We start from the raw sequence: 27,718 nt of genomic DNA on the forward strand, positions 1-27,718 counted from the left end.
TCTTTCTTCCACTACTATATTGACCAGAGCAGCAGGATCATTTCACATTCAGAAGTGAAACACAAACAAGGAAACAGGCTTTCCAGAAATGATCATCATTAGCCACGCCTGAATGTGCATTGTTAGCACTAGTGAGTGACAGACCTTCTTTGAGGTTTTGTTTTCCAAACCCTTTATTATTTGAACGCCCAAAAAACCAGCACAGGGAGATTTTAATTATATTGTGTTAATGTGATGCATGGAAACAATTTGAGGGCATTGTGTGCCTTTGTAAGTCACAATTAAGATGACTGTCATTGAAATGAGGACCTACCTGGGTTATTTATTTGAAAAATGTTAAATGGATGTGCCAGGCATACTTGACACATCCATTTAACATTTTTCAGAATAAATAACTCTCCTGAAACTGCTTAATAAACAGTTTGTTAAGTGGACACACTTGTTGCTCAAGCCTGGTCACACTCACAGAATGTCCTCATCAACAAATTGTGTTGTACAAAAACCTGACATTAACCTCACAATACTTAATAAAGAGAAAATAACATAATACATAACATAACAATGTCCCAAATTTTTTATAAAAATTTAAAGAAAGATGACCTAACTATTCAAATCTCAAAAATACAACATCTTGAAGGAATTGAACAGTGAATATTTTGTACCAAGTTTATGTGACTGACAGTTCATGATTCTTGACACCTTGGATTGCTGCTTGTGTGCGAGCTACCAAAAGTCTGAGAATTTTTTATTCAATAAGCTCTGTCTTGCTGAAGTATTTGTATATTGTGATAATCAAGACGATAACTAGCTCTATGCTTACAAACAGCATTGCAAGAACTGCTGTCAAATATGAATGATTAAACGCGCTCAGAGCATTTCTGTAGTGTGACGTGATTAAGTACTTGTTGGTCTATGCATGTCAATTATTAATAATTTGAGATTGTTTGTATTGTGCGCATGAAAGCAAAAGACTGCCTGAGCAGGGCAGGGCATACTGACCTAGAAAAGGTTTGGCCTCTGGTGCTTTGAGCTGTTCAGTGTCGTGTTAATGAGAGAATTGCATTATTGAAGTAAGAAAATACTTTTCCTTCAGATTGTATACACAAAATTATTGCGAGATTCTCTGAGAAGCAGAAAGAATTATGTAATTTTCTTCAATATTATGTAAATTCTCAACAAATAAGTTCCCAAACGTAATTCACAAACATGAGAAACTTGTGGGTCTCGAGGCAGGATGGGTGACTTCAGCGAGCTATACAGTATGAGCTCTACGCCTTGAGTTGGTGGTCTGCCTTTACACTTACTGTGTATCATGCTACTTCCCTACCTAGACAGGTAGGGAAAAGGATTGAAGAAATCCGCAGCTGTGTGTACATTTTATCTGATGGGCATATCACGTAGGTATCACATTCTTTTTCACTAAGGAAGCTCGGAAAGTTTAGTTATGTCGCCAAGCCCTGCAGGTGCACTTACTTAGAGTGATTCCCGTCAGAGGACACGGTTTCTATTTGAGGAGGCCTTCATGCTTCATGCCTCCTCCTTCTGTTTGCATTCGTCATGACTTTTCAGTTTAACAGTGTAAAGCTGTGGGACATGAGGCAGGTGCTTTCACAGGACCAGTCAGCGTAAGTAAGATGTTGGTTCTTTAGAGTTCACCTATCCATGACCTCAGTCAAAGTGCTTAAAGCCTCAGAAACACCTGTATTTCATGACATGACACAGCATGAAATGGTACATCTGAACTAATTACTTTTTCCCCTATTATTTACTCTGTCCTTTTGGTTAAAGTTTTCCATTATGCATTCTCAAATTCCTAGGTCGGATAGTCTAATAGTGTCTAATAGGATTCTAAAAGATTTGGGATCATCCAGACTGAGTTGAACTAATTATTAATGGCCAATCACTGATTATGTCTCCAAAAGCTCTGAAAATGTGCAAAATGGTACTCATCGCATGTTTAGAGCCTGCAAAATATCTAAGCGTGCCCAAGGGGAGATAAGGAAATTCATTAAGTCAGCAGAATAAGTCTTTGAAGCAGGCAGATTGGTTCCTTTACTCCAGTGCAGACACATTATACACAGTGCATTATTGCCTCAGAAGTTTTATTTCTGCAATTAAAACGAGAACGTAGTAAATTCTTTATCATAATAAAACAGCAGCTACGCAAACGGAACATGAAAAAGACTAAATGTAGCACCGATACTTCTCGGTTTCACGCTGATATACTCAGATCAGTAACTGCACATTTTCATAGAGTGAAGTGAAATAAGCTCTCTACAAGTAACTACGTGACAATAGCCCCTTAAAACAGATGTATCACCTTAATGTCTGGGCCTTAAGGAGGCCTTGTTCTTTGGAAACATAATAGCAATATTTATTTTGTCATGCCTTCAAATACTGTTTGCTCTGATCCCAGTTGGCAAACGTTATCAGTCACTGATAATGTGTTATAATCTCATTGGCTCTCATTTTTGGTTCCATCCAATCAGTGAATCGACAAAACAAGTTCACTGTGACTGCACTATTAGCGATGTCAATATTGACAAATCCGTCATGGGCAGGTATAGTATACTGTCCATGCACGGGATCATTATAACTTTCCTTCTCCACGTCTCATTTAGGTTTAACCTTTCACCGCTGTATATGTGTGAGTAATGCAAAAAAAGAATTGCTTAAAAATGGTTTAAACAATTCAAAAACACTAGCTGTCTTTATATAAATATATATATATATAAATATATTTATCTAACCAGAGTTTTACATAGGCTGTAGTAGTACTTGTTTAGGTCATGTAGCTTAGTGCAACTCATGAAGTAGGACTTGAAATGTGCACTCTGGTAATGGTAGTGATTCCCATGATCACTCTGGCATTTCCTCATAGCGTACCTAATACACTAGAGAGTCCCTTCACAGGATCCACTGTGGTGAATGGATTTAACACAAACTTTTGTGCAAACAGCTGTGTTGAAATTCAAGGCCCCACACAGGAAAACTAAATGGAAAGAGGATGCCATGGATAGATAGATAACACCACCTAGTGGTATGATAGGGCACTCTTTAGAGTACAGATGTTGTGCATTTTCATACAACAGAAAATGTGTTTTCTTGTTGCTTAAAAATAAGCTATAAAACCTCAAAACAAAAACCACAATGTCACAAATCGATCTTGGGAAAGTAGGATTTATTCAATGCCATTGTTACAAATTTATAAAAAGGCTAATGTTCTGTAAGAAAACATAATGTAAAGGAATTCACACAGTTGGAATCCATTAGAAATACATTCAATTTCTTAAAAAACTATAATGCATTTTAACACTCCACTGAGCCTGGTCATGATTGCAGAGTGTTTTTTGTTTTTTTATCTTCTTAGTGCATCTTTCTATATCTTCTTTAAATAAACAAAATGTGTAGAGGATCTGGTAAATATATCAGGACTGATACATGAGACCCCATCAATAACAAAGAGGAATATAGGGCAAAATAAGGAAAAACAAAAAGAATTACACACCAAAAAATGAATGGGCTGAGCTGGTTGGGGTGAAGAAGCTGCTGAGGACAGGATACATGTAGTGGAGGGGTATTACGCATGCATTGTGCAAACAACCACCAATCTCGAGCTGAAATCTTCTGATTCATCAATATTTGAAAAAAAGAATGTGCATCTTTCATAACTGTGGCATCTGAGGCCACTTCCTACAAACAATAATTTGGGGACTGATCTGACTGTCCATTCCGAAGGTGAAGTGCAGCTATTTTAAAACATTTGATCTTGGATGATTGGTATTGTCTTGTATGTCAGTCATGAGTTTTTCTTAGGGTTGGTTTGGTTGTACTCTTATCTCAGAGCCCAGGAATACAGATGATGAGGATGTTTTTTCCCCCAGGCACTAGTTTTGCTTCAGTCAAACTGTTCCATTACCAAACAAAAAAGCCCCAAAAGATTGAGCATATGAATCATAAAACTCAGGTTATGGCTATGCAAGGAAAAAAAGCAATAACCCTTAAAAAGAAAGTATTTAAAAGTGTACACGAGAGCAGAGCTTTGAGTCGAAATGTAGGGAGGCAAAATATGAAAAAGGCATATGTGCATAATGTAAAAATTAAAAAACAAGAAATTAGGAAAAAAAGAAAATTCACCTCTATCGGTGCTGCAAAGGAATGGAAGACCTTAATGTTGGCTGCCTCCTTCACCAGAGTCATTCACATCGAGTAAGACTTCCATAAATAATGGAAAAGGATGGACCACGGACCAGAGGACAGGGAATCTGTAAACATGAAGACATTCTGCTTACAAGACACTTGGTCTCGTGCAGGGTTTTAAAGTGGCATCAGACCCATGGGTGGTAGCAGAGATAGGGTTTGGAAACGTGTCCATGCAAGGCCCCGGGGACGCCAGGTTCCCATTTGCTATGACTGGTCACTTGGTGATGGTAGGACAGGAATACTTGAATACTTCTCAGATGCTCTTGAGCAAGTCAATGCATCCCTGCAGTAGAGTCACGTTGTTCTGTGGAGACAGGAGAAAACACTATTAAAACTTAAGAATAGTCTGTCTTCCAATATCTCACCAAATTAAACATTTAAATGCTCGCTTGTATCCCAGTTACAATAATGTTTTTTAATATCTAATCCGCATTTGCAAGTGTAAACAACAAGTTGTTATCCTAATTTTGAATCAACCCAAAAAGCTTGCTGGGCGATTTTGAAAAGCCTTGTAAAACACCATCACTTTAGAACAAAGAAATCCACAAGAGGTTTTAAAGTGCGTGAGTATCAAGGTGAGCAAAAATCAAAGTGGGTACATTTTCAAGTCAATCTCATAGAACAGACTAACAGTTCTTTCCGAATATAAGTCTTTTATTTTGGTGAATTAGTTTATTCACTAGGTGTGAAAAGAGTTAAATGATTAAATGCACCAAGAAGAAAACGGAGTTTAAGGCTACCTTTTTCTAATTAGTAAGTCAGTAAATTGTTTTATAATAGTATGCATATTTATAATATTTTTTAATTGTTCAACATGCGATAGAGGCATTAAATATATGACACTAGAATAGAAAGAATTTAGTCTTAGTTTTGTGCAGCACTTTGTAGGCGGACGTTTTACTGGTGTCCTTGGATAATACAGTTGCCCCATTCAGTCCAAAATAGTGGAGGCGTAGCGCTGCTGCTACGTGCTGATTATGCAATCTAATAACCAAATAGCTTTTACTTCTTATCCATGTATGTTTTTTGCTGATGGCAGCAATTACTTTGAATCCAAAAAAAAAAAAAAAAAGATATGCTAATTTATCATTCATTTTACATTATCAATAATATTATTATTATTATTATTTTTACATTTATTACCCTGGTAATCGATTATGAAAGTTAATCAACATATTCATATCAGAATGTTATAAGAGTATATTTCATTAGGGTGAAAATCGGTCGGCTGTACTGTGCTGTTCACCTTGGCATGTTTTATCTCCAGCTCCGCCATCTCTATGAGGTTCTTCCTGAAGGCCACAACACGCCTGCCCTTGAAACTGGTGAGTTCTGTGAGGATAAAAGCATCCGGTTAAAAAAAGGGCTTGCACAGTGCATACCATTTTACACACAAGGAAGCAAGTACAGAACGAGCCTGCATATCTTATGCCCGGATGCACAAACCTTTCTTCCCAGACTCCGAGAGCTTGTCAAATTTCTGCAGGCACTGCTGCTGGTGCTCCTCCGCCTGAGGAATGTCCTTGCTCTTCAGTCGAGCCTTATCCAAAGCCTTGTTAGAGTTCTCGTAGTCAACTAATGCCCGAGCTCGCCTGTACAGAAGGTCCTGACAAGTGCCAGATAGTTTAAAACATGAGAAAAAAAGAATACAGAGAGAGAGAGAGAGAGATAACTTGCCTTCATTTGGAAAATATCCAAAGACGTGCTGGATAGAAAATATTAATTATCGAAGTACACACACTTCTTTTATGTATAACACAGTTTCTTGCTACTCCTTTAATGCAAATATTCAAATTTGACTAAATCCTTTATTAGTTCTTGTGCTGAATACAACAAATATGAACATCTCTGATCCCATGCTGACTGGAAAATGGCTGCCTTGCTGCTGAGTAATGCAGATGATTTTCTGTTCATCTTTACCTATAAATCTTCATTCAGGTCTACTTAGAAAGAACAATGAGGCAAATAGCAGTATTTGTTACAGTGTGTGTTTGTTATTTCAATGAGTATTGATCTGTCTAGGTGAAATGGGTTGCTTTGTTTTTGAATTGCAGCAATATGTGAACTTCATTAAAGTTGTCAATCTGTTGATCTTGTCTGCAGGCAGAAGATAAACATTCTCACCTTGGCAGCCTGGATGTCTCTCATGTAATATCTGAGCAGCTCTGTGAGTTTCAGCTCCTGGTCAGATGCTACTCTTCCCTCTACTTTCTGCAGGAACACAAATGAAGACATGTAGTGGCCAACGCACACGCAATGCATGTACAAATCAGAAAAATATTTACAAAACTGTCTCAGTTTGTTAGTAATTGAAGTTTAACTTACTCTGAGCTTCTCAAACAGGTCAGCCATTTTCTCCAGGTGCCTGAGAAAAAAATAATGCCATAACATGGAAAACTCTGCACAAGTATGCCCTTACAAAAAAAATCATTGCATTATATATTTAACTCACTTTTTATTTGCTGTGCTATCATCAGCAGAGAGACTGTTCAGAGTGGCAGAGATGTGAATGTAATCATCCGCAATATCTGTAATAAAAGAAATTTTCAATACGAAACAAATTCAAAATATAAATTAATTAATTCTACTCATCTCAAAATCAACAATAACGTGGTAAAGACCGTGTTGTACTTTTGTGCGAGCGTGTCATTTTCTCTGCTTTGGCAGTGGCATCTTTTATCTTGCTGTAGTAGTCGAGCAGGAATGTCTTCTCCTGCTCAAAAAAATCATCCACTTCCTGTATAGGAGACAAACAGACAAAGGTAACTGGGGAAGTGGCTACAACATTTCGACTGTAAGCTGCATATCATGTAAGTAGATCATGCAATAACCTCACCTTAATTCCTGAGATAAGGACCTCATCAGCTGACTTCACCATGTTTTTAAAGAATCCTCCAAACATTTCCTTTGCATTCTTTCTTCTCACAGTGAGCTAAAATGACAGAATTTAGAAAGAGTTCAGGTCAATATGAGTGGAAAATGTTTTTTGGTTAAAACGTATATTATATGTTGTTGCCTGAACTAAGCAGGGAAGTAAATTCTGTGATTTTACCAATACATCCTTGTTTTATCATTGTGTCACCATATAGTCCACAAATACTTTATCTTATCAGACTAGATATTCCGTATACAACTACTTTTGCTCTAAGCTAAGATATGTTAAAAAAACACCACAGCCACTGACTGACAATGATTACATGGATAACTGCTGATCACAGCAGGATGTAAGCCATGTGTCACAGGTCTCCAGTAAACTCTACTTCCTCTATTCCAACTGACAACTCGGGAAAGGAAGTCAGCATAACGGGGAACTCACATCCTGGTCATACTCTAAGAAAATCTGGAAGTTTCTGTCTTTGCTTAAATTGGGGTGAGAGGACAATCTCTGCAGGAAGACTTCGTGCACTTGGACAGTTTTCTTGAACACAGCCAGGTACTCACTGAAAATAAAATAAAAAACAGATACAGCAAGATGTTTTTTTTAAAGGCTCTAACTCCACACTGTCTATGAAATACAATGCACATATGGTGTTTTGGTTGATTTCCACACTTACGCCTCCAACTCCTGCTTCATTTTAGTGTACTCCTCCTTAGTCATAGTGGCTTCACCTTCCCCCAGTTTGTGCATCTTCTCTCTTGGGCTCTCGAAGTCCGGCTTTGGGGGCACTGGAGGAATCTGAATGATAAAGCAGGAAACAAAAAATTACATGATGATGATGATGATGATGATGATTCATGACAGGTTAAATAGTCTTTATAAGTCTAACTTACAATTAGGCCGGCATAGTCTTCTGTCTCAACCAGAGTGTCATGTAGCCAGATGAAGTCTTCATGCTGCCTGGGAACGGAGAACTCTGGCTTCTGGAAAGAGCTAAGTGTTGTCTGGGAACAAATATAATTCAATAGTGTTTTTTGTTAAGAAAACAACATATCAGCAAATACCCTTATATAATACTTTTAAGGTCAGTAGTTGAGTTATTTGTTGGATTTTTTTTTTTTTTTTACCTTTGTATGAACAGTAAACTTGACTTTGTCCCTTTCACAGAGTGCATCAGGAATGTCAATGAGAAGAGAGGCATCATGGTTTAGATCTACAGACACAGAGCGCATCTAAGGAGAAGGAATACACAAAGGTTACAAAAAAAAGTAAATGGCTGATATTATGTGTACAGACAAAAAATATCACTAGTCATGTACAAATTATTATTTTTATTGTGGTCACTTCCGGCTTTTGAAATGATCAAACATCTCATCTGATCATCAATCTGAACAATATCATATGCCATTCGTTTAATTTTATTTTGGTTTTATTTGACAGTTTATCTACTGTGTTGCCTCTTGGACGTTTCTGTAGGCTACTGAGGATTTAAGCTTTAAACAGTGGGACTGCATGTAGCACGGACATCCATAAAACACAGCTCATAACTGTTGCATTTAGAATATTGGTTCAATAATACCAATAATCAATCAGTATTCATAATCAAAATATTTGGAAGTATCAGCGATTCTTAACCAATAACGCAGCAATTCAAATCCTCATTGTCTGGAGTCTTTCCTCGCTTACCAACACCCAAACAGGTGAGAGGATTCTTCTGTTAGCAGCTACAATGTTTAGAGCCAAAAGCCATCATCTGATTCAACACCCACCAATTCTGACTGGCTACAACTTCACATTGAAGACAAACTGAGATTTGAAGTTAGATATATAAATGGAAAACATGTTAGACTGGGAATAGTCTCAATCAATAGAGCTCATTGGTGCATTTACTTAAAAAAAGAGTCCTAATGGGCACAGCGGCCCTTAAAAATCATTCTTCCATGAGTTTGGAGATTGAAGTGTCTGATGGGTGTTGGGTAGAAGATCTGGAAGCAGTTTTGAATCCAACAGTAGGTTCACAGTCAAGTATTTATTTGGCTTATGGACTAGTTTCTCACCCTTGTTCATCTCTTATATTATTGCATTGAGAATTAACAGTCTTTTCTGTTTACTTTCTTGCTGATGAATGCATATACACACACAAACCTTACACTCAGTTGTCAGTTTATTAGTCACACCCATGACATAGCATATCATGTTCAGTGTTTTTGTAACTGTTTTAGAGAGATGTTTGTTCAACTCAAAGAGCCTTGTACAGGGTGTAGTTGTGTAGTCTCAGAATGCCAATCATTTAGCTCACTGAAAGTCAAGTTGTCCATGGCCAATGTGCTGCACAGCTTTGCAGAATAGTCGATGAAAGGTCAAAGAGTAAAAGAAAGAACAGCGTTATGCCACACAGGCTTTTCTGTGTCTTTTGTGCTGAAAAACATAATAACGTTGACGCAAACCATTGTCTTTACTTTTGTGCATGTATACGTTCAGTTTGTCAGGTAACATTTCCTGCATGAATGCAGTTTGACACCACCACTTCTCGACAGCTAAGTAATCGATACAACGTTTGCTAGCGTTAGCCAGCGGCTAGCGCTGTGCAGACAGAAAACAACACAAGTGAGCGGCAACAACTTAGCCAGGAGCCACCGTAACGCTACCAGGGCGGACTTTTGGTGCAATTAACATGCAAGACGTGATTCAACTCACCTTTTCCTTATTGCTTTCGTCTATGGTGGATGTCATGATGGGATTGAAATCGACGGAACGGCAAGAACAGGCCACCAACCCAAACAACTAAACTATATGCAGGAAGCTCTCCCTCTGCAGACTGCTTCGCTCCTGACGAACTGTCAAAACGTTTTTTCGCCCCCTCCCGATGACGACATTAAGCCCCGCCCCGCGGTGAATGTGATTGGACGACGAGGAACTCACAGATCCAATGATTTGTTTTTAACCCAATCACTCAAACCACACTTCCACGTCTCTGTTCGTTTTGTTTAATGTTCATGCTTTATGATAACTTCTTTCTAAACAGCGTTTGTTATCACTAGGTAACGGATAGATTAGGCGGGGTAAACGTAAAAGTAAATGAAAGTTACTAACATAAGTACCACCCATGAACTGTCACTATATACGACGGCGCCGCTGGCTGAATACGCACACGGATGTATTTCGAACGCTACGCTACGCATTGTGGGTAATGTAGTTAGTAACGTTACAAGTCCAATCTACGGAAGTTCGTGCGGCAGAAGACGCGCGTCGTGTAGAAACAGTGGTGTTTGTCTGGACGAGTTTCTCTGGGACATGTTGGGGCAAGTACCGCCAACAAAATGAAGGGAAATACTCTCAGGTACTGGAAAAACACTGAAACCACTGTACGTAGGCTATATGTAGTCCGTTAGATAATAGGTTATTGTCTTTTTGTTCGGTCAAAGTCGTCACAATGTTAACTCTCAAACGCGTGGTGTGCGTTGGAGGAACAATTGCTCCCCTATGCACCGCCCTCTCTGCGAGCAGTTTCTCTGCTGGCTGTTTCCTAATAGCCCCAAAGAGGCTCAGTCCGTACAGCTCAGTGGACAGTGAGCGCTACTCGTCTCTCGTGAAGTCTGTCATGTCGTCCAGGGTCAGTGCCCAAACCCCGGAGACCCTCCAAGCGGAGGACGACCACATCTATGGACCTGTTGTCAAAGCTCAAACGCCCTCCTCAAGACCAGAGCCGAGGGTACCCAAAACCCTGCATCCCTTCTTACACCTTAAAGAGACTGTAGACCCGGAGTACCCAGAGTCAGGACCTCCAGCCCGGATTTCGTTGAACCGGGCAAGCAGACCTCTCGTGCCGAGTGTGACCCGCATTCTCCAGCAGACGCTTTCCCCAGAGCAGATCTTCTACCTGGACAGGTGGAAGAGGAAGATGATCGCAGAGCTTGGGGAGGAAGGCTTCAAAGAATACAGCCAGAGTAAGTTTTGTAACAGCAATGTAAGCTGCTATTGAATTATTTGTGGTGTGGTGACTTAGTTGTGGGGGTCTGTAGAGGCAGGACGAACTGAAAAGTGACCAAAAGTTGTTGTTGTTTTCAATCAGATTTATTTAGGCAAGGGAAGCTTTTCCATTCAGCTTTGGAGGACATCCTGGCGTCAGGTGCAACTTGGAAGAACAGAAATCCTTCGGAGACTTCAGAGTATCCACCTGAGGTACAGGGATACTTGGAGAGCATCTCTCACATACTGGAGGATGTCACGGCCGTGAGAGCCACTGAAAGCACTGTGCATCACGACACGCTGAACTATCTAGGAATTGTGGATTGCGTTGCCCGCTACAGGTAAATATTGTGGTTTGCAGACTAAGGTCGACTCTGCTATTTCTATACCAGACTTGACTTGATTGCACATTTTTTATCTGCAGGGGTGTACTATGTCTTATTGACTGGAAGACCTCAGAGAAGCCCAAACCATTCCTGGGCAACACATATGACAACCCGGTTCAGGTGGCAGCCTATGCTGGTGCTTTGAACAATGATGGCAACTACAAATACCAGGTGAGACAAATGATGCGATGATCTTTTATTTCTCTGCTTTTCACCCAGATTGTTTACATATATCACTCAGCCTAAAGTGAGATTCTGCACAAGGAACATAAATGAAAGAATAGTAAATAAACAAATTTAATCTGTCTAATTATTGTATGTCTGCTACAGTGTCACGCAAAACTTAGAAGAACGGCATACCCCACTAATTAAAAAAAAGAACTTCATACCTCACTTATTTTAAAAAAGAACTTCATACCTCACTTATTTTAAAAAACAACAACATCATAACCCACATATTTCATCTTATGGCAGGTTGAAAATGGACTCATCGTAGTCGCCTACAAGGATGGCTCCCCTGCCCATGCTCATCAGTTGAGCTCAGAGCTGATGTTGGAGTACTGGAAAACTTGGTTGCTTCGTCTTGAGGAGTTTACAGAACAAAGGTAAAACAGTGAGCAGGTTTTCATATTCCTTTTCAAAAGAATGTTTTCAATTCAATTTCTACCTTGTTTTTAATGAATAATGGATTTCATTCAGAAATAATTACATTAATACTGCTTGATTATGTTTTTATTAACCTGATCTCAATCATCATATTCACTTGTGGTGGCATTTTTTCTCATTATATATCCTAGCCCCAGAGCAGTCTGGATAATAAATGATCTTACAAATAAAATGTCAAGATCCAGTTATTTTATTGTTATAACATATATAACAACCTTTTATTTTTATAACATATGACAATAAAAAACGTTTACAGTTTAAAAGTTACAGAGAGGCAGTCGTTGACAATGAAATTCTTAGATCTCATGTTCCCTCCAACTGTGCTCTTACAGTTATTCATTTCAAAAAATTAGGCATTAAGAAAAATCATGCAAAAACCACTACTCTAAATAGAATCTAAGAAATTAAATAGTGCAGCAGCTAAGATATATGAATAAAATAGCCTGGTTACTATTAGTAGGATGTATGAACTGTAATGTAAACAGGTTATGCAGTAATGCAGTATTTACATATGTAAACATGATGACAACATAATTCTCCATTTTTTAAATTATCATTAAGTAATAAATATACACACAGTTAACATTAAGATTTATTTTCATTTTCATTTCAGATCCAGTCAAGCATCCCGTGCTTTTGTGCAAAAGAGATGAGATGATTGAAGAAGGGTCTGCAAGTGCATGTCCATGAATCGGGTCATTTCAGTTTAAGGCAACTGAACCTGAAGTGTCAATATAACATGATCCCATGCAGCAGGAGGGTAAAAAAACCTAAACCCTAATTTCTCTCCCCTTTCAACACCGGGAGCAACTTATCATTTTAGTGGCCTGGATTGAGGTATTTAAAAATCATTGAAACCAAACCAGGCTTCCCTGTACGAGGGGTCCTCAATGAAGCCCAGGCTTTTAAAGAGCCTGTGGGAGACCTGGTTCTCCTCCTCGATGAAGCAGTACACTGGGTAGCCCTGAGCGTGGAGTCTCTTGGCAATGGCGCTGATCAGGACTTTGGCGTAGCCTTTCCCTCTGTGCTCTGGCAGAGTGTACAACATGCCCATCGCACACGACGCGTAGGTCAGGATCCAGGATGCAGGCTTCCCTTCTCGGTCCAGCACGCAGCAGGAGGGGAAGTTTGCGAGCATATTCCCGATCATTCTGAGGGAGCCCTCGTTCTTTCCAAACTTCCATGTCTGATTCACCAAGCCGACGTGGGATTCATCCAGAGAGCGTAGTGAGATCCCTGTGCTGACGCAGAAAAGAGCGGAGTCCTGTTTTATTAAATAACTATTAAAATTAAGATAATGATTCAGTCACTCACTTAAAAGTTTCCCCACATGGCTAGGCTCTACCTGTCTAGAGAGGGAAGGTTGGATACATCCTCCAGTCTCATCAGGTGACACACTGCCAGTTTTCTGCTGGACACGCCTTTTTCTGAAGCCACTGCTTTGAATATCTCTATGTGGCGAAGATTGATTCCTTTGACAGAAGTTATAAAGGAAATGCTATAAATAAATGTGTAAAACTTCATTTTGTGTTTGTATTTCTTTTGATTAGATTTTTTTAATACAGGATTAAAGATTTCAGTCTACCAGAAGGGATTTCAACTTTGTTTTGAAACCTGAATGTGCAAATGTTGATGTATTAAAAAGAGAACAAGGGGTCACAAATTTGCTCTCACATTTTAAAAGAAGCAGTTAATAAGTATGTTTTTACAATGTCATTTTAGAATAGCGGGTGTCAGTTGCCTTATTATACAAACCCCCTGTTATCACATATCATCTTAGTTTAGTTCAGTTTTGATATGGACATCACAGCAGCATTACAACCGTAACTTACATTTATGAACAAAGACCTGATTCATTGTGTTTAGTGTTGTGAAACGCTTATACAGCACTTGTCCACTTGTCGGTTTTCTTTTAACCATGATTTAATACCTCTCCCTAACTTCTCCTTTCTTCTCCCCCCGTTTGTTTTACTAGCTCCTTGCTCAATGAAAAAAATCATTCGGATAATGTAATGGCACTAAGGTACTGATCTTTGCACTTCTTGTGATGTAGGATATTTCATAAAATGGTGGCATGATATGCCATAATAATGTGAGGACTTTGAACACATAATAGATGATAAAAGTTCTAAGCTAGTTTTATAACCTAAAGACACCAGTGGAAAAAAACTGCATGTTACATTTTAGGACCGCAAAGATCAGTGCATCAGTATTAATGTGCTAAGAAAAGAAGAGAGTAAAAGATGAATGCTATGTCTTTAAATTATTCAAGAGACAATATAAAGAACAAAAGTGCTTATTGCTATTACCAAGGCAAAGGTACCGGGTCCAGTCAATAACAGAGGACTTCCTTATGGTTTCCTCAAGTAGAGATTCATCCTTTGCAAAAACCATTATGTCTTTGAAGAGATCACCCTTCTGCAAGAAAAGGAGAGATGTTCAGATACTGTATACGCAGAAAGACAGATAAATAAATATATATATCTTACACATAGATAAGCAGTTACCTGTTCATATTGGGGTTTGCAGACAAGGACATTGAACTCTGGCCATCTGTCCACTAAAACCCTCACAGGGTCTGATCGGACTCTGTTTCTGAGGACCAGACAACCATAAACCTTAAAAATGAGATAGTTACATTGTGTCAAGCAAACTTTGTATTATAGGCTTATATCAGTCATTGACTTGCAAATAGATTGTATTATGTATTAGGGGTGCAAACTCATCAGGGATGAAAAAGGTGACAAGGATATTAGGGGAATATATATTTTTAAATATATATATATATTCATATGCTTCAATGTTATACATACACAGTGGGTTATTTGACCCAAATATGTTCACGTGCAAAGTAAACAACAATCAATTGTTTATGTTGACAACAACTCATGTTCTCATATATATATATAATATATATATATATTCATATGCTTCAATGTTATTGGAATGTTATTATGTTATTATTAAATGGAAGATCAATTTGCATGAAATGATAGCTAGTTATCTAACATCTCTGATGTTATAGTCTCTGCAGATTTAACTCATGAAATTATAATGGGAAAAGGTAGAAACCCTCAGGGTGCTGTCAATGTGCAAGCTGCCAATTTAATGGTGATTTAAGCTCCTCTATTGGGTTTTATATATATATATATATATATATATATATATATACTCGATTGGTTTATATATATATATATTATATATATATATATATATAAACTTTATATATATATATAGCTACTCTATTGGGTTTTATATTTGTAAATCTGACTCTGAAAGAGTCAGATTTACAACTCATGTTCAACAGACACACCATATAATTCATATCAGCATGTTAACGTTATATGTAACTTATTAGCAGCTAAACTCCGGACCAAACTCCGCTGACGGCCGTGTCTTTTTATTGTAACCAGCAATAACCAGCAATAATGGTTGATGTGATTTGCGAGGCGTCTGTCAGCCAACTGTCTGACATTAGCACGTTAGCCTACGTTAGACGTTCTTGCAGCGTACCAACGTCACACGTTACCGTAAATGCTATCTTAAAAAGGCCGCTCGAAACCAACGGTTTTTGAAAATGTCTTCACCCGAAAGACATGTCTAGTAATACACCTGTTATTACGGCAAAGCAGCTACCTTCCATTTCGAACAGACCCGAAGACTCGGAAAAAAAAGCTTGCGTGTCATGAGGCCAAACAAACAAGCTTGAAAAAAATATTAGATTCATGACAGCTTGTGTTCGCAGATTACTTGGAGGACCCCCCCCCCCCTCCCCATTTTTTTTTTTATTGCAGATCTACACGAATCACACAAATGACCTATTTTGGATCAAAAACGGCGAATTTCGCCGAAAGGTGACGAGTTTGCACCCCTGGTATTAAGTATTTATTATAGTAGATCCAACACACCTGTTGTGACCGAGGTAAATATCTTTGCAGCTGAGTCTCGGTCATTTTCAGCTGCTCTTCGTTCAGTTCCATGGTAGTTTCTGGTTAAATCCTTCCGGTCCGGAGTATCAAGGAAGCCGTACCGAGTGTGAAGCACCGATTGGAATTGCTGTGCGAGCGTTTTTTTTCTGGCTGTGAAGTTGGCCTCAGATTCGAACTTTGGACACGTAAACTGTGGGTGAACTTTAAGAAATATATCTTTTTAGTTTTTTTGCCAAGCACTTGTGAAAGAGGTATTCAGATCTTTTAAAAAATATAGAGAAAAAAAGTTGAAGTGCCCCATTGTAAAAAATACTCACAAATACTTGCGAAAGTTTCGCATTCAAAATCGTACTCAAATAAAAGTACAAAAGCATTAGCATAAAAAAGATAGGCTACTTCTAGTACCAAAAGTAAAACTGCTCATTATGCAGACTGGTCCATTCCTGATTTATTACTGAATTATAATTGGTTATGCATTAATATGTATCTCACTTCAATTATGTAACTTGTTAAGGCAGGGATAATATTCATAATAACAATATTCATAATAATATTCATAATAATATTCATAATGATAATAATGAAGGGAAGCTTAATCTATAATATTACATCATACTTTATTGATTTATTTGTTTATTATACAAAGTAACTAGAGCTATCAAATGAATGTAGTAAAAAGTATATCAAAAAATATATATTTAATATTTGGCCCCAAAATATAGTGGAGTACAAGTATAAAGTAGCATAACTTGGAAAGCAAAGTACAAGTTCCTTCAAAATGAATATAATACTTGAGTAAATGTTATTTTCCACCACTGTTTCGCAGTATATTATAGGCTAACACTTGTCCACATGTCAAATACTTCATATCATCATGCTAACAGAGACCACAGAATCAATCAGGAGCTCAATTTACATTGAAGATTTCCTTCAAACACCTGAACCCATTATTAAAAGGTGACATTATTATTGTACTATTTGTGTCAGTTAATTCCTCTATCACTTACATCACCATTATAACAGTCCAGGTTTTGATTGAATACTTTGAAGAGTATATATAATGTGTAAACATAACATTTGAATCACATTTTCATTCAATAAAACATTATGTTTACCTGATAACATTTCAGCTGTACATTTAATCACAATCGTGACAAAATCAACAGTTGAACTCAAACCATGCTGCCCTGAATGAGGAATCCTCAGTGAAGCCAAGGTTTTTAAAGAGCTTGTAGGAGACCATGTTGTCCTCCTCTACATAGCAGTACACTGGGTAGCCCTCAGTGTGGAGTCTCCTTGCCATGGTGCTGACCAGGACTTTGGCGTAACCTCTCCCTCTGTGCTCTGGCAGAGTGTACAATAAGCCCATCGCACAGTAATCATACACCAGAATCCAGGACACGGGCTGACCCTGTCCGTCAGTGATGCAGCATGATGGGAAGTTGCTGATGAGGTTTTTAATGTTCATGTAACCCTGCTTGTTCCCTCCGAACTTCCAGGTTTTATTCACCAAGTCAACGTGGGAAAGGTTAAGAGATGAAATCCTTGATTCAAGCTCACTGTGCAGAGAAAACAGATTATGACAACCAAAGAAACAATACTATTTTACTATTCACTTATGTGAATATTAGCAAAATATGAATCCTTAAAAGTGCATTTTTATGATCTGACTACCTGTCAGCTGCTGGTGAGGTCAGACAACTGCTGTCCGGCAAATACAGAAGATGCACCGAAGTATACCAACGGTTATTGACTTCTCTGTCAGAAGACACTTCTTTGAGCATGGATGCATGGGAAATGTCAAATCCTGTAGGACAAAAATGATTGACACTGATACTGTTTCTGCTATAAAATTGTATTCTTTAAGTTATTAGGCCTACAGCTGTCAAAAAAATATACATGTAACGAAATAAAAGGTACTATATATTTTACTGAATTGAAATGGAGTTGAAGTATAAAGTGGAATCAAATGTAAAAACTAAAGCAAAGTACCATTATCTTAAACTATAACTAAGTACAGTACTTGAGTTAATGTACTTAACAGTAACCTAGTTACACTACACTGAGTTACACTGCCACAATGAACCCGTGTTGCCTGTCAGATGATAAAGCACCATCTGCAGTGACCTTAACTCACCACCAATGATAAAATAAGTGCTCCAATCAATTGCGTTCTCTTCCGTCAGCATTTTCCTTAAAATTCGGTTATCCATGCTGTAGTAGGTCACCTTTTTCATGAAAACCAGGGCGCGCTTATTCTGGGAAATAAACGCTAAATTCAGCAATCAAATAACACACAGAAACACGACATATAGTCCAACGTTTCCGGCGGTATGTGACCTCACCTTGGCGTCAGGTCGACAAATGATAACCTTAAAATCGGGCCACGTATCGACGATTACCTCCAGTGTGCTTGGTTTGTTCCTGTTAATACCGTATATGAAACCGTATACCTAAAAACACGAAAAAATAACATCTTCAATGGCAAGACACTGCGATTACATGACGCATTGAGGAATGTGTTGTAAATCGTTTGCAGCAGTCTACCTTTAAACTCTTTGGGAAGTGTTTTTGCAGAACTCCTTCAGCGATCTGTAGCTCGTCTTTGTTTAGGACCTTCATGTTTTGGGAGTGGCGCTTCTGCAATGACTGTTTAAACTGCTTTAGTCCTAAAAAAGTCTCAGCCTTTATTAATCATTGACAGTCGCACATCGATCGCTGGTGTTATGTCACGTTCACTCTTTCAGAGTGGATCAAACAAAGTTTGTACTATAAAACGATTTTATTATTTCATAGTTTGATTTGAAGTGTTCTTACTGGGAAGTGAGGGGGTACATGTAATGTTGGTAGAAGAGATTAGCTGCTGAGTAATGTGTCCCCTTTTATTTCCGTTTAGGCTATGTGTTGTTATTAAATGTATAGACATATCTGCTGATCACCTCATTTCATTCATAGGTCTCTTAAACCAAAGTTACAATATGGAGCCATTATTCGGCAGAGGTATATTTTATTACCTGCCCGAAAATGAACTACCAGTTCCTTCCTCAGATCAAGTGAGTGTTAAATGTATGGAATCCTCACTGTAGCTGGCAAGCCAGGGCAGGTAATAAATATTTGTTTCATTGAATGTAGCCCATTTTATTTTGTTCCAGATGAACGCTCATATGAGCTCTGTATACATCTGATTTTCATTTAATTTTTTTTACTGATCCCCAGGAGAGGACATTTACATTCAGTCAAACCATATAACAAAAAGAGATGCTTTTTCATTTTTACCATTATTACTTCCGGAAATTAAGTTCTTTCTTCTTAAATTACTCCTTTTAGAGCATTCATTGCCTTAATGGCCAATGTCAGAAAAATTATGAAAAACATACCTTTCCAAAAATAAGTCTGGATATCAAAAGCATTATAAATGTTTGTATTAACCACATGGACACATTCATTTAAGTTCACATGGTACTTTAATTCATTTCATGTAAAAACAGCCTGTGGTTTTTAATAGCCTTATCAACAATTCAGTACATCATTATTTGTTATTTGCTTGGTTATGTGATTGTGCATTACAAAGGTGCTCCTCTAAAGGTTAGTGGATCTCTACAATGCTATACTAGAAGCTATTCTGAAATTCTGTAACACTGACTTTCAAGAGGTTATTATTTTGGGCTTCAACTACAGGAACATACATATTGCTCCATATGAAGGTCATTCTGCAAACAATGCCAACAATAATGATTTCCCACGTAGGTCTCTTTCTAGCAAGTCTGCTTTAACAACTCGATGTTATTCATCCACGGGCGGCTCCACACGGTGAATGTGCACAAGTAAGGCTGAGGAAGAAAAGGTTACGCACATATTATACAACCATGAATTAAACATATAGTGTTGACTCTTTGAGATTGTCATAATCAAAAGACCAACATTTGGGTTTTTTCCAGGAGCAGATTCATTTAATTAATCAAATATGTTCCTCTCTTTCAATGGTGTCATTATCAATAGGCTTATGTTAAATTATGTTAAACTTAGTTTTCTAGGTAAAAATTACACTACCAATTCCAGCTTCACACTGGTAACCGCAACAAACAAAGCTTGACGGTTGAAAAATGGGAAGTATACAATTGTTTCACAATCTGATAGTGTGGTCTACTGTTGAAGAGAGAAGTATGCTGTATGACATTTAAACATTGTGTCTTATAACCCCCCAAAGCAGGGGGTTGTAGCCTCTTAAATTGCATTACCTGGGCCGCTTGTTGGTCTTGGTGGATGTCACAAACTTCGATTGCTACGCCCTTTCTGCAGGGGGTCTTCGCCATTCTCACGGTTATCATGTACTTGAAGCCAGCCACCACCTGTGGGGAGAAATGGGTTGGTGGTGGAAATACAGATCACGGTAAACATTAATGATAAAGGAGTATATCATTTGCTTATTTAGGCTAACTATAAACCATTTTAACAATATGCTACTTGGTTGTAATGGAATGTGAATAAATCAGAATGCAATGCATTATAGTAATGTTGTTAACACATAGTTAACATTCCCATCCCATCATCATTTTAGTAATAAACTGCAACCCTGGTAGACATTTTCACGTTTTTTTTTACCAGCTAAAGGCATATGGTTAGGAAAACCACGCCCTTTTCCTTAGTATTACGGGAGTTCGCCATGTCATGTGACCTAAGCTAGTTTAGGATTGAGCGGCCGTGCCAAACAGGCGTACTGTGATTGCAAATGTCTGGTATCACACCGCGGCCTGCATGTAGACTTAAACAGGCTTGTCATGATATAACAAGGTCCGCGAAATGAAAGTTTGTAGAGAAACCCAGTTACAAAAGAAACGTCACTAACCTGTCTCTGAACCTTGACCACTTCTGCCACTTGGCTGAGGTACATGTCGTTGCTCCCTTGGTTGTGTTTGACGACGGCAAACTGGAGGGCATTTTGCGCATCTTGGTCATTGGCATCTATGTCTGAAAACCCCCCTACTAGCCCCCCTACTAGCATGTTTGCTGACCCGACGGCGAAAACCGCCGCGAGAAGAGGGACCAGAACCTTCCACATCATGTTTCTGCTGTAACGGTCTCTACACAACAACAACAACAACAACAGCAGCAACAACAGCAGCAGCAGCTCGACGTCGCCTCCCTGTTATATAAAGAACGACGTCACGGCTGTTTGAGTGGCACATCTCTGAGCCAATCAAACCCTTGGGCTTTTCGCTCCGCCTCAGACACTTGAACACTTTGGGTTCGCCACAGTTTATTCCTGTTGTATAGCGCTGAATACCTACGCATATGTAGTTATTCAAACATTATCTGAAGGTACACCTAAAAAGGAGGCAAAAAAAGGTATGTTGAAATTTTTGAGGTGCTTGTAAACTTTGCAGGACATTACTTTTTTGCCCCCCACCTCTGTCCTAGTTTAGGTCTTTCAAAATACACCTGTGGGCGCAGACCTTTGGAATTGCACAATGCAGAGACTGCAGGTTTTGAAGTAAGGAGGCTTTTGCAACTGAGTTTTGATCGAAATATGCATATTTGTAGTGATCTCAGAGCTGCAGTGATCTCCAATTAATATTTCTCCTATTTTCCCACACTTTGCAGGGGAGCTTTCTGTGGCTTGGATGTCATCCAACAGCAGCTCCTGATAGGCTCAGCTGTGGCAGCAGGGGGAATACTGGCATACATAGTGCACAAAAGAAGACAAGTCAAAAGTATTCCTCTTGGCGAAGGGTGGTGGGGAGCAGGAAAGAAGCCACTGTCAGAGGATGATACAATCTATTCCTTTAAAGTGCAAACCTCAGATGAAGTGATTGAGGTACTTTTGAGCTGTTAATTGAATTGTTTCATCGCCAGTTATCAAATTAGAAATACCAATAATGAGACATTAACTTGTTTATGTGGAGTAATCAACAGTCGTCTTATTCAACAGGACCTTTATGAGCGTATTGACAGAACCCGCTACACTGATCCTTTAGAAGATAGCTGCTTCCAGTATGGCTTCAATTCCACATATCTCAAGACAGTGGTTTCCTATTGGAGACACAAGTTTGACTGGAAAAAGCAGGTGGCAGTACTTAACCAGTATCAACACTTCAAAACTAAAATAGAAGGTACACACGGCCCCCGAGCTGAAGCTACAGGGTTTGCTATGCTTTACAGTAATAACTATGAAATATTGCCAAAACGCACTACTTTTTCTTTTCACACCAATGCTTTTCCATCAATGCAGGGCTGGATGTGCACTATGTCCATGTGCGTCCACCACACCGTGAGAATCAGAAGGTTCTGCCTCTCATGCTGGTTCACGGCTGGCCTGGCTCCTTCTATGAGTTCTACAAGATTCTGCCACTTCTCACTGAGAACCGGGATGGTCTAGTGTTTGAGGTCATATGCCCGTCTATCCCTGGCTACGGTTTCTCAGAAGCCCCTCATAAACAAGGTAGATGAGTCTAAATAAATGTATGCACGTATTCCAGCTTGAGCAGCAAATGTTTACAGCTTTTCTGTATCTATTCAGGATTCGACAGCCTCGCTGCTGCCCGAATTTTCTTGACACTGATGGAACGTTTAGGATTTTCCCAGTTCTATGTGCAGGGAGGAGACTGGGGCTCTCTCATCACCACCAACATGGCACAGATGAAGCCTCTGTAAGACAGCAAAACAAGCCTCTACATGCAACAAGTTAACACTAGAGTGCACTTTCCACCACCCACTTGTTTTTAATGAGTAATCATTGTGACATTGTTACCTAAATTGTGAAACAGTGCTTGCAGTGTGCAAAGTGCACTCATGACTAATGACATTACGAATTCCTGGACGCCGGAGCAAATAAAGGGCATGTGCCAAAACAAAAATGCAACAAAACTTGCATTTAAATCTAAAAATTGCAATTTAAGAGGATTAAAATGTTGTAAAACCTATAATCTTAAATAAAATTGTAATTTTCTTTTGATAATCTTTTCCAGGTGTGTTAAAGGTCTCCACTTAAACATGTTTACGTCAAGCAAGGGGTTCAAAGTGATGTTTTCCCTCATGATCGGTGCTTATCTGCCATTCCTGGTGGGCTTCAGTCGGGAAGATGTTCGCCGATTGTTCCCTTTCTTTGAGAAGAATGTCTGGGGCATCCTGAGGGAATCAGGCTACTTTCACATCCAGGCCACTAAACCAGACACTGCAGGTGGGGACAACTAAGAAACAGATTCTGATGATGATATTGACACTGTTACCTGGTCAAAGTCAAACCACATGAGACAATAAAACTGTTCCTGGAATTTTGGAATCTCAGTATATTATTATTTTCAGTTCTTAATATATCTTAAATTTTGTGTGCAGGCTGTGGGCTGAATGACTCTCCCGTGGGCTTGGTGGCCTACATTCTGGAGAAGTTCTCCACCTGGACTGATCTGGGGAACAGAGATCTGGTGGATGGTGGGCTGGAGAGGTACAAGCTGGAATTCAGTTTTGCCTTCTTTTGTTATTTTCAGCATGTAAATTAACTGATAGATCAACAAGCTTTAAGTGATGCGGTACACGCTGTAAATAATTATTATTATTGTCTGCATCTGCACAGGAAATTCAGCCTGGATGACGTCTTGACAAACGTCATGATCTACTGGACCACAGGCTCCATTGTCTCCTCCATGCGCTTCTACAAAGAGAATATGAAGAGCAACCCTGACAATAGAGTGGATGCAAAGTATGTCGCCAAATGCTCTTACCGTCAAAACCATGACTTTTGTTTTAAAATGTGACAACCCTTTTATTCAGCCATGTTCTGATTATGTGTCATTTTGTGTTTTAGGACAGGGATATTTGTGCCCACTGGACTTGCCGCCTTCCCTGGGGAGCTGATGCACTGCCCGAAGTCATGGGCACAAATTAGGTATCGAAACATCTACTCCTACACTTTCATGCCTCGGGGTGGTCACTTTGCTGCCTTTGAGGAGCCTGAGCTGCTAGCCAAGGACCTTATCCAGTTCGTCAAAAAAGTAGAGAAGTTCTGAACCAATTGATGCACTCTCAGACCAACATAATTATGGTTATCTGTTCTTTATTATTGCTGTCAAGTTTGATTTTGACTGGTCTTTCCAAATGTGATACAGATGCACATCACTCTTACGCAGGGCTTTTTTTTTTACACTACAACGCTACATCTTATTACTTGATTGCCTCAAAAATTGCAGGACGGTCTAAATCTTTTTCATGTTTTAATGAATGTAAACATATACACAGATGATACTTGCATTCCAATGTATTCAAAGATTGGATTAAAGAAAGCAATGTAATGCATTAAACCTTTCAAGTTCTGCTCAAAATATATTACACCAATATTGTGTGTGTTGGTCTGTGCTTAACATCTCTAAAATTTGAGTGATTTTTCTTTTTGCAAAACACGTAAAACATTCTTCACAAATATTAACAATGATACACAATGTTCTTAATAGATTTCACAAACAAATAAAGCCTCTTGTTAACAGATTCTCTCAGCATTTCAGAAGACTATAAAAAAGGTAGTACACCATACTGCTTGTCAATATTTTAGGTGAAATGCTTTTAATCACAATCAGAAAAAACGTTACTCATAATTCATTAAAATACGGAGCGCTCAATCCAAAATTCAAGTTCAAATTCACTTGAAGCACCATTAAAATGTAATTGTAATATAAAGTCCCAAGAAAGAGAGCTCCAATCTAAGACTATGTGATCCCGAACTTTTTCAGTCAGTTGCCAACGCCCTTGATAGTCATGGGCGCCTGAAACCACACATAATCCAACCAGTCTGACGCCTGTGCCCTTGGTTCCTTACAGATACTGGGATCAGTAGACAGAGCAATAATTTGGTGTTTTACACGAGTTGGCATTTTAAATTGGAGTTTAGGGCGGAACCAACCTACACCGCAATCCCTGTGAGCCAGTGCCAAGACTGTGGTGGGCATTAAACGAACAGGTTTGTTGTCAGACAAAAGGTCAGCCACAAACAGGGTGCGGAAGACTTGCCTCAAGCATGAGGACACGCGTAGACATTGATCTCCCCCAGCTAATATCAGAGCCTCCATGTTGATCTCATACAGCTCTTTGGGGAGGATGAGGGAGCCACCCATTAGCAGCAGCACGCGGGGAACCCTGCTAAGGGAAAAAAGCACCTCCAGCTGCTGCAGCACCTCCTCTAGCTCCTGAAGGGTCTGTTGACACTTGCGCCGTTCCATATCTGCAACTTTCACCGGCCTCCGACTTACTATGTCTTTATCCTGGGAAAAAAAGCATTCAGCAAACACTATTAGTAAATCTCAAATCCACAGCATGTCTTCCTTAATGAACAGTTGATGTGCACTATTCTATGCGTGCACACAAATGTTTCCTGTTCACCTGCATTGAGGCTTGCTGTTTCTTCTGGGAGTACACCAGCTGGTCGTAGGTCATGGGTAGTTGCTGTCTCTGATAGAGAATGCACTTGAGGATCTCGCTGACAAAGCGGCAGCAGCCTTCCTGGGTTACAGTGCCAGGGAAAACCACGTTCACACGGCCTTCGTCCTGTGCTTTTCTCATCACCTCAGAATCAACGTCCTCTGTGTTGCAATGTTGTTTACCGGCAGTCACAATGGAATCTTGCAAACTTGCCTGACAAGAAGGGTCATCTTCTTCTTGTGTGTTATCTGTAAAAAAAGAAAAAAATAAGAAAAATAAGAGACCACAATAATGTCATTAGGATGAGCAATGGACCCGTCCTGCTCAATTTTAGCTAGTTAAATGATAATGAAATCTAGCCAGGCCAGTGTTCTTATAAAGCCATTGTCCCCATTTCCCCCCTGAAAGTAACATACACAGCTACTTTCTGTCAGTGGTGGAAGACTTACTCAGATCCTCTACTCAGGCATCAGCAACAGTAAAAGTCCTGCATCTATTATTTTTGCCGATGCACAGATTTATGCAGTATTATATCAGGTTATTATACCACTGGATTATATGTATTGTTGCCTTACAGTGTAAGCAGTACTTTAATGCAGTTGGTGGGTCTGGGCTAGTTTTAATGTATATACTGCTGAATAGTTTTTGTCAAATGCAAATACAATTGCCTTTAATAATTTGACAAAAAGGAACAAATATGTATTTTCATAAAGAAGTGGGCACCAACTAATGCTGGAAAGTTATAAGACAAATCATATATTCTTTGTTGATACTGTTTTGTCTGCAAAAATAACCAAAATCTGTAAAGTAACTGGAAAACTGTATGGACAGGATAGTATAGAAGCTACACATCATCACAATTAAGACAGTGGAGTTAGATCATGATTAGGGCCTCTGCTTCATAGACAAACTTTAATAATATAATGTAATTACTTTAAGTACCTCAGAATTGTAATCTCAGTGTACCTGCTAACGTCAATGTTTATCTGTATTAGTATGTGTCAACATGTTAACTGTATAACGTTATTACGAGAACAGAAATCGTTGATTTGTTTTCCTTTATCGAAATGAAAATGAAATGTCTTCACAATGCACCAACTGATCTTAACATGTTGTCGACCTGATCTATAGTTATGAGTGACGTTGCTATAATGCTCCCCATTGAAGCCCACGGGTAACCTTCCCCACACCGCCTATGTTACCTGGAGGGCTGGTTGTGGAGGGCAGAGCGTTGTTTTCCTTATCTTCAGCGTTGTACTCAATTTGCCGTTTCGTATTTAATCGATGTTCAGGGGAGGCATCTTTCAATTCCGTTGTATTTTCCTGCTTTAAACGCGTGTTTACGACCTGCGGAGAGAGCTGCTCTGTGACTTCCGCAGACAGTCGGCGTGGATTTGAGTCGTCGGGAACACTTTGTAACGTCACGTTTTCAGACGTGATACTTGTTTCCTCCAGCGCGACAACGTCTTTTTCTGACGAAAACGTCAGTCGCCTCGTTATCCCATTGTCTCCGTTGTTAGCAATGGTCGAAACGTCTATGTTTGGTGTTGATTTGGATTGGTTTGAGTCGTCTGCCATGGTTTTGAATGTCCCCGCCGGGTCTGTCCCGCACTGCATCATGGGAAACGTGGATCGATAGCAATGACGTGTTCACGTAACACGGGAAGATAACAACAACAACATAATAACAAAATAACAAGATTCCCATTTAACATAATGTTTAAGGCGTCTTATTTAGGCAATACTTGTTTGTAACAGCTTGCTAAATTGTAGACGTCATTAACAAAAAAATAATAATTTCGAATGAGACTTTGAATTAAGCGTTTTATTTGTGTAATATTGTAACAACTCAACATACCTGACACTAAATGTATGTTTCGCAAATTTTACAATGCAGTACACAAGCTTATACAGTTTTTCTAATAATTCAAGCCATCTTTTGACGGCCAGAATCGCTTTGAACATGGCACAATACACGGCATTATGTGTTGAAAGTCCTGCTGTCGGTTTTTCCCGTGAGTATCAAATGCAGCCTATTGACTAAAGCACTCAATCGCATTATATAGTGTACACATACTATATATGTTGATTTCAGCGTTATGTAGTTGGTTGATTGATTAGAAACTCAAAATACAATTTAAAGTGAAGTTTGGTTGAGTCTCTTTCCATTTGTAGTCGTGGATATCCTGTTAATACATGGTTTTAAATTGAGTATCTGAGTGCAAATAATTAACACAGCAATCACAACAACCCAGAGCTACATGACCTAAGGGAATGAGTAA

The 27,718-nt window shown here is 39.0% G+C and overlaps 7 protein-coding genes across 9 annotated transcripts; 2 read left to right on the forward strand and 5 right to left on the reverse strand.

The window, feature by feature from the left end:
• Positions 1 to 3,164: 3,164 nt before the first annotated feature.
• Positions 3,165 to 9,915, reverse strand: snx5 (sorting nexin 5). The gene is made up of 13 exons (XM_054599904.1): positions 9,779 to 9,915; positions 8,209 to 8,313; positions 7,975 to 8,085; positions 7,758 to 7,879; positions 7,520 to 7,643; positions 7,040 to 7,135; positions 6,835 to 6,940; positions 6,656 to 6,731; positions 6,529 to 6,568; positions 6,328 to 6,414; positions 5,650 to 5,809; positions 5,450 to 5,535; positions 3,165 to 4,507 (listed from the first exon to the last, which is right to left on the reverse strand). Exons 1-13 carry the CDS (start codon positions 9,812 to 9,814, stop codon positions 4,457 to 4,459), a joined length of 1,200 nt encoding a protein of 399 aa, XP_054455879.1. The 5' UTR covers positions 9,815 to 9,915; the 3' UTR covers positions 3,165 to 4,456.
• A 78-nt stretch (positions 9,916 to 9,993) lies between these two features.
• On the forward strand, positions 9,994 to 12,804 carry mgme1 (mitochondrial genome maintenance exonuclease 1). 2 transcript variants are annotated; one of them, XM_054599905.1, is made up of 5 exons: positions 9,994 to 11,028; positions 11,154 to 11,391; positions 11,475 to 11,607; positions 11,911 to 12,041; positions 12,716 to 12,804. In XM_054599905.1, exons 1-5 carry the CDS (start codon positions 10,515 to 10,517, stop codon positions 12,753 to 12,755), a joined length of 1,056 nt encoding a protein of 351 aa, XP_054455880.1. In that variant the 5' UTR covers positions 9,994 to 10,514; the 3' UTR covers positions 12,756 to 12,804. The 2 variants fall into 2 exon arrangements, with proteins under 2 accessions (XP_054455880.1, XP_054455881.1); XM_054599906.1 differs by lacking the exon at positions 12,716 to 12,804 and having other exon boundaries at positions 11,911 to 12,045.
• Positions 12,805 to 12,941: 137 nt separating this feature from the next.
• si:dkey-76k16.6 (uncharacterized protein LOC566817 homolog) lies at positions 12,942 to 16,127 on the reverse strand. The gene is made up of 5 exons (XM_054599907.1): positions 16,011 to 16,127; positions 14,610 to 14,720; positions 14,412 to 14,520; positions 13,448 to 13,574; positions 12,942 to 13,343 (listed from the first exon to the last, which is right to left on the reverse strand). The coding sequence occupies exons 1-5, from the start codon at positions 16,080 to 16,082 to the stop codon at positions 12,944 to 12,946; spliced, it is 819 nt and encodes a 272-aa protein (XP_054455882.1). The 5' UTR covers positions 16,083 to 16,127; the 3' UTR covers positions 12,942 to 12,943.
• Positions 16,128 to 16,647: 520 nt separating this feature from the next.
• On the reverse strand, positions 16,648 to 18,658 carry si:dkey-76k16.5 (uncharacterized protein LOC566887 homolog). The gene is made up of 5 exons (XM_054600527.1): positions 18,579 to 18,658; positions 18,377 to 18,484; positions 18,169 to 18,289; positions 17,706 to 17,838; positions 16,648 to 17,590 (listed from the first exon to the last, which is right to left on the reverse strand). Exons 1-5 carry the CDS (start codon positions 18,651 to 18,653, stop codon positions 17,191 to 17,193), a joined length of 837 nt encoding a protein of 278 aa, XP_054456502.1. The 5' UTR covers positions 18,654 to 18,658; the 3' UTR covers positions 16,648 to 17,190.
• Positions 18,659 to 19,476: 818 nt separating this feature from the next.
• cst3 (cystatin C (amyloid angiopathy and cerebral hemorrhage)) lies at positions 19,477 to 21,178 on the reverse strand. The gene is made up of 3 exons (XM_054599893.1): positions 20,878 to 21,178; positions 20,270 to 20,380; positions 19,477 to 19,861 (listed from the first exon to the last, which is right to left on the reverse strand). The coding sequence occupies exons 1-3, from the start codon at positions 21,091 to 21,093 to the stop codon at positions 19,787 to 19,789; spliced, it is 402 nt and encodes a 133-aa protein (XP_054455868.1). The 5' UTR covers positions 21,094 to 21,178; the 3' UTR covers positions 19,477 to 19,786.
• Positions 21,179 to 21,251: 73 nt separating this feature from the next.
• ephx5 (epoxide hydrolase 5) lies at positions 21,252 to 24,325 on the forward strand. 2 transcript variants are annotated; one of them, XM_054599889.1, is made up of 10 exons: positions 21,252 to 21,377; positions 21,450 to 21,522; positions 21,633 to 21,846; positions 21,961 to 22,141; positions 22,261 to 22,470; positions 22,549 to 22,678; positions 22,997 to 23,208; positions 23,364 to 23,472; positions 23,602 to 23,727; positions 23,833 to 24,325. In XM_054599889.1, the coding sequence occupies exons 2-10, from the start codon at positions 21,500 to 21,502 to the stop codon at positions 24,032 to 24,034; spliced, it is 1,407 nt and encodes a 468-aa protein (XP_054455864.1). In that variant the 5' UTR covers positions 21,252 to 21,377; positions 21,450 to 21,499; the 3' UTR covers positions 24,035 to 24,325. The 2 variants fall into 2 exon arrangements, with proteins under 2 accessions (XP_054455864.1, XP_054455865.1); XM_054599890.1 differs by having other exon boundaries at positions 21,455 to 21,522.
• Positions 24,272 to 27,036, reverse strand: mad2l1bp (MAD2L1 binding protein). Its single transcript, XM_054599892.1, has 3 exons — positions 26,639 to 27,036; positions 25,398 to 25,684; positions 24,272 to 25,279 (listed from the first exon to the last, which is right to left on the reverse strand). The coding sequence occupies exons 1-3, from the start codon at positions 27,012 to 27,014 to the stop codon at positions 24,752 to 24,754; spliced, it is 1,191 nt and encodes a 396-aa protein (XP_054455867.1). The 5' UTR covers positions 27,015 to 27,036; the 3' UTR covers positions 24,272 to 24,751.
• Between the last annotated feature and the right edge of the window lie 682 nt (positions 27,037 to 27,718).

This window comes from Anoplopoma fimbria, chromosome 6 (genome assembly GCF_027596085.1).
Source record: "Anoplopoma fimbria isolate UVic2021 breed Golden Eagle Sablefish chromosome 6, Afim_UVic_2022, whole genome shotgun sequence".
Lineage (NCBI taxonomy): Eukaryota > Metazoa > Chordata > Actinopteri > Perciformes > Anoplopomatidae > Anoplopoma > Anoplopoma fimbria.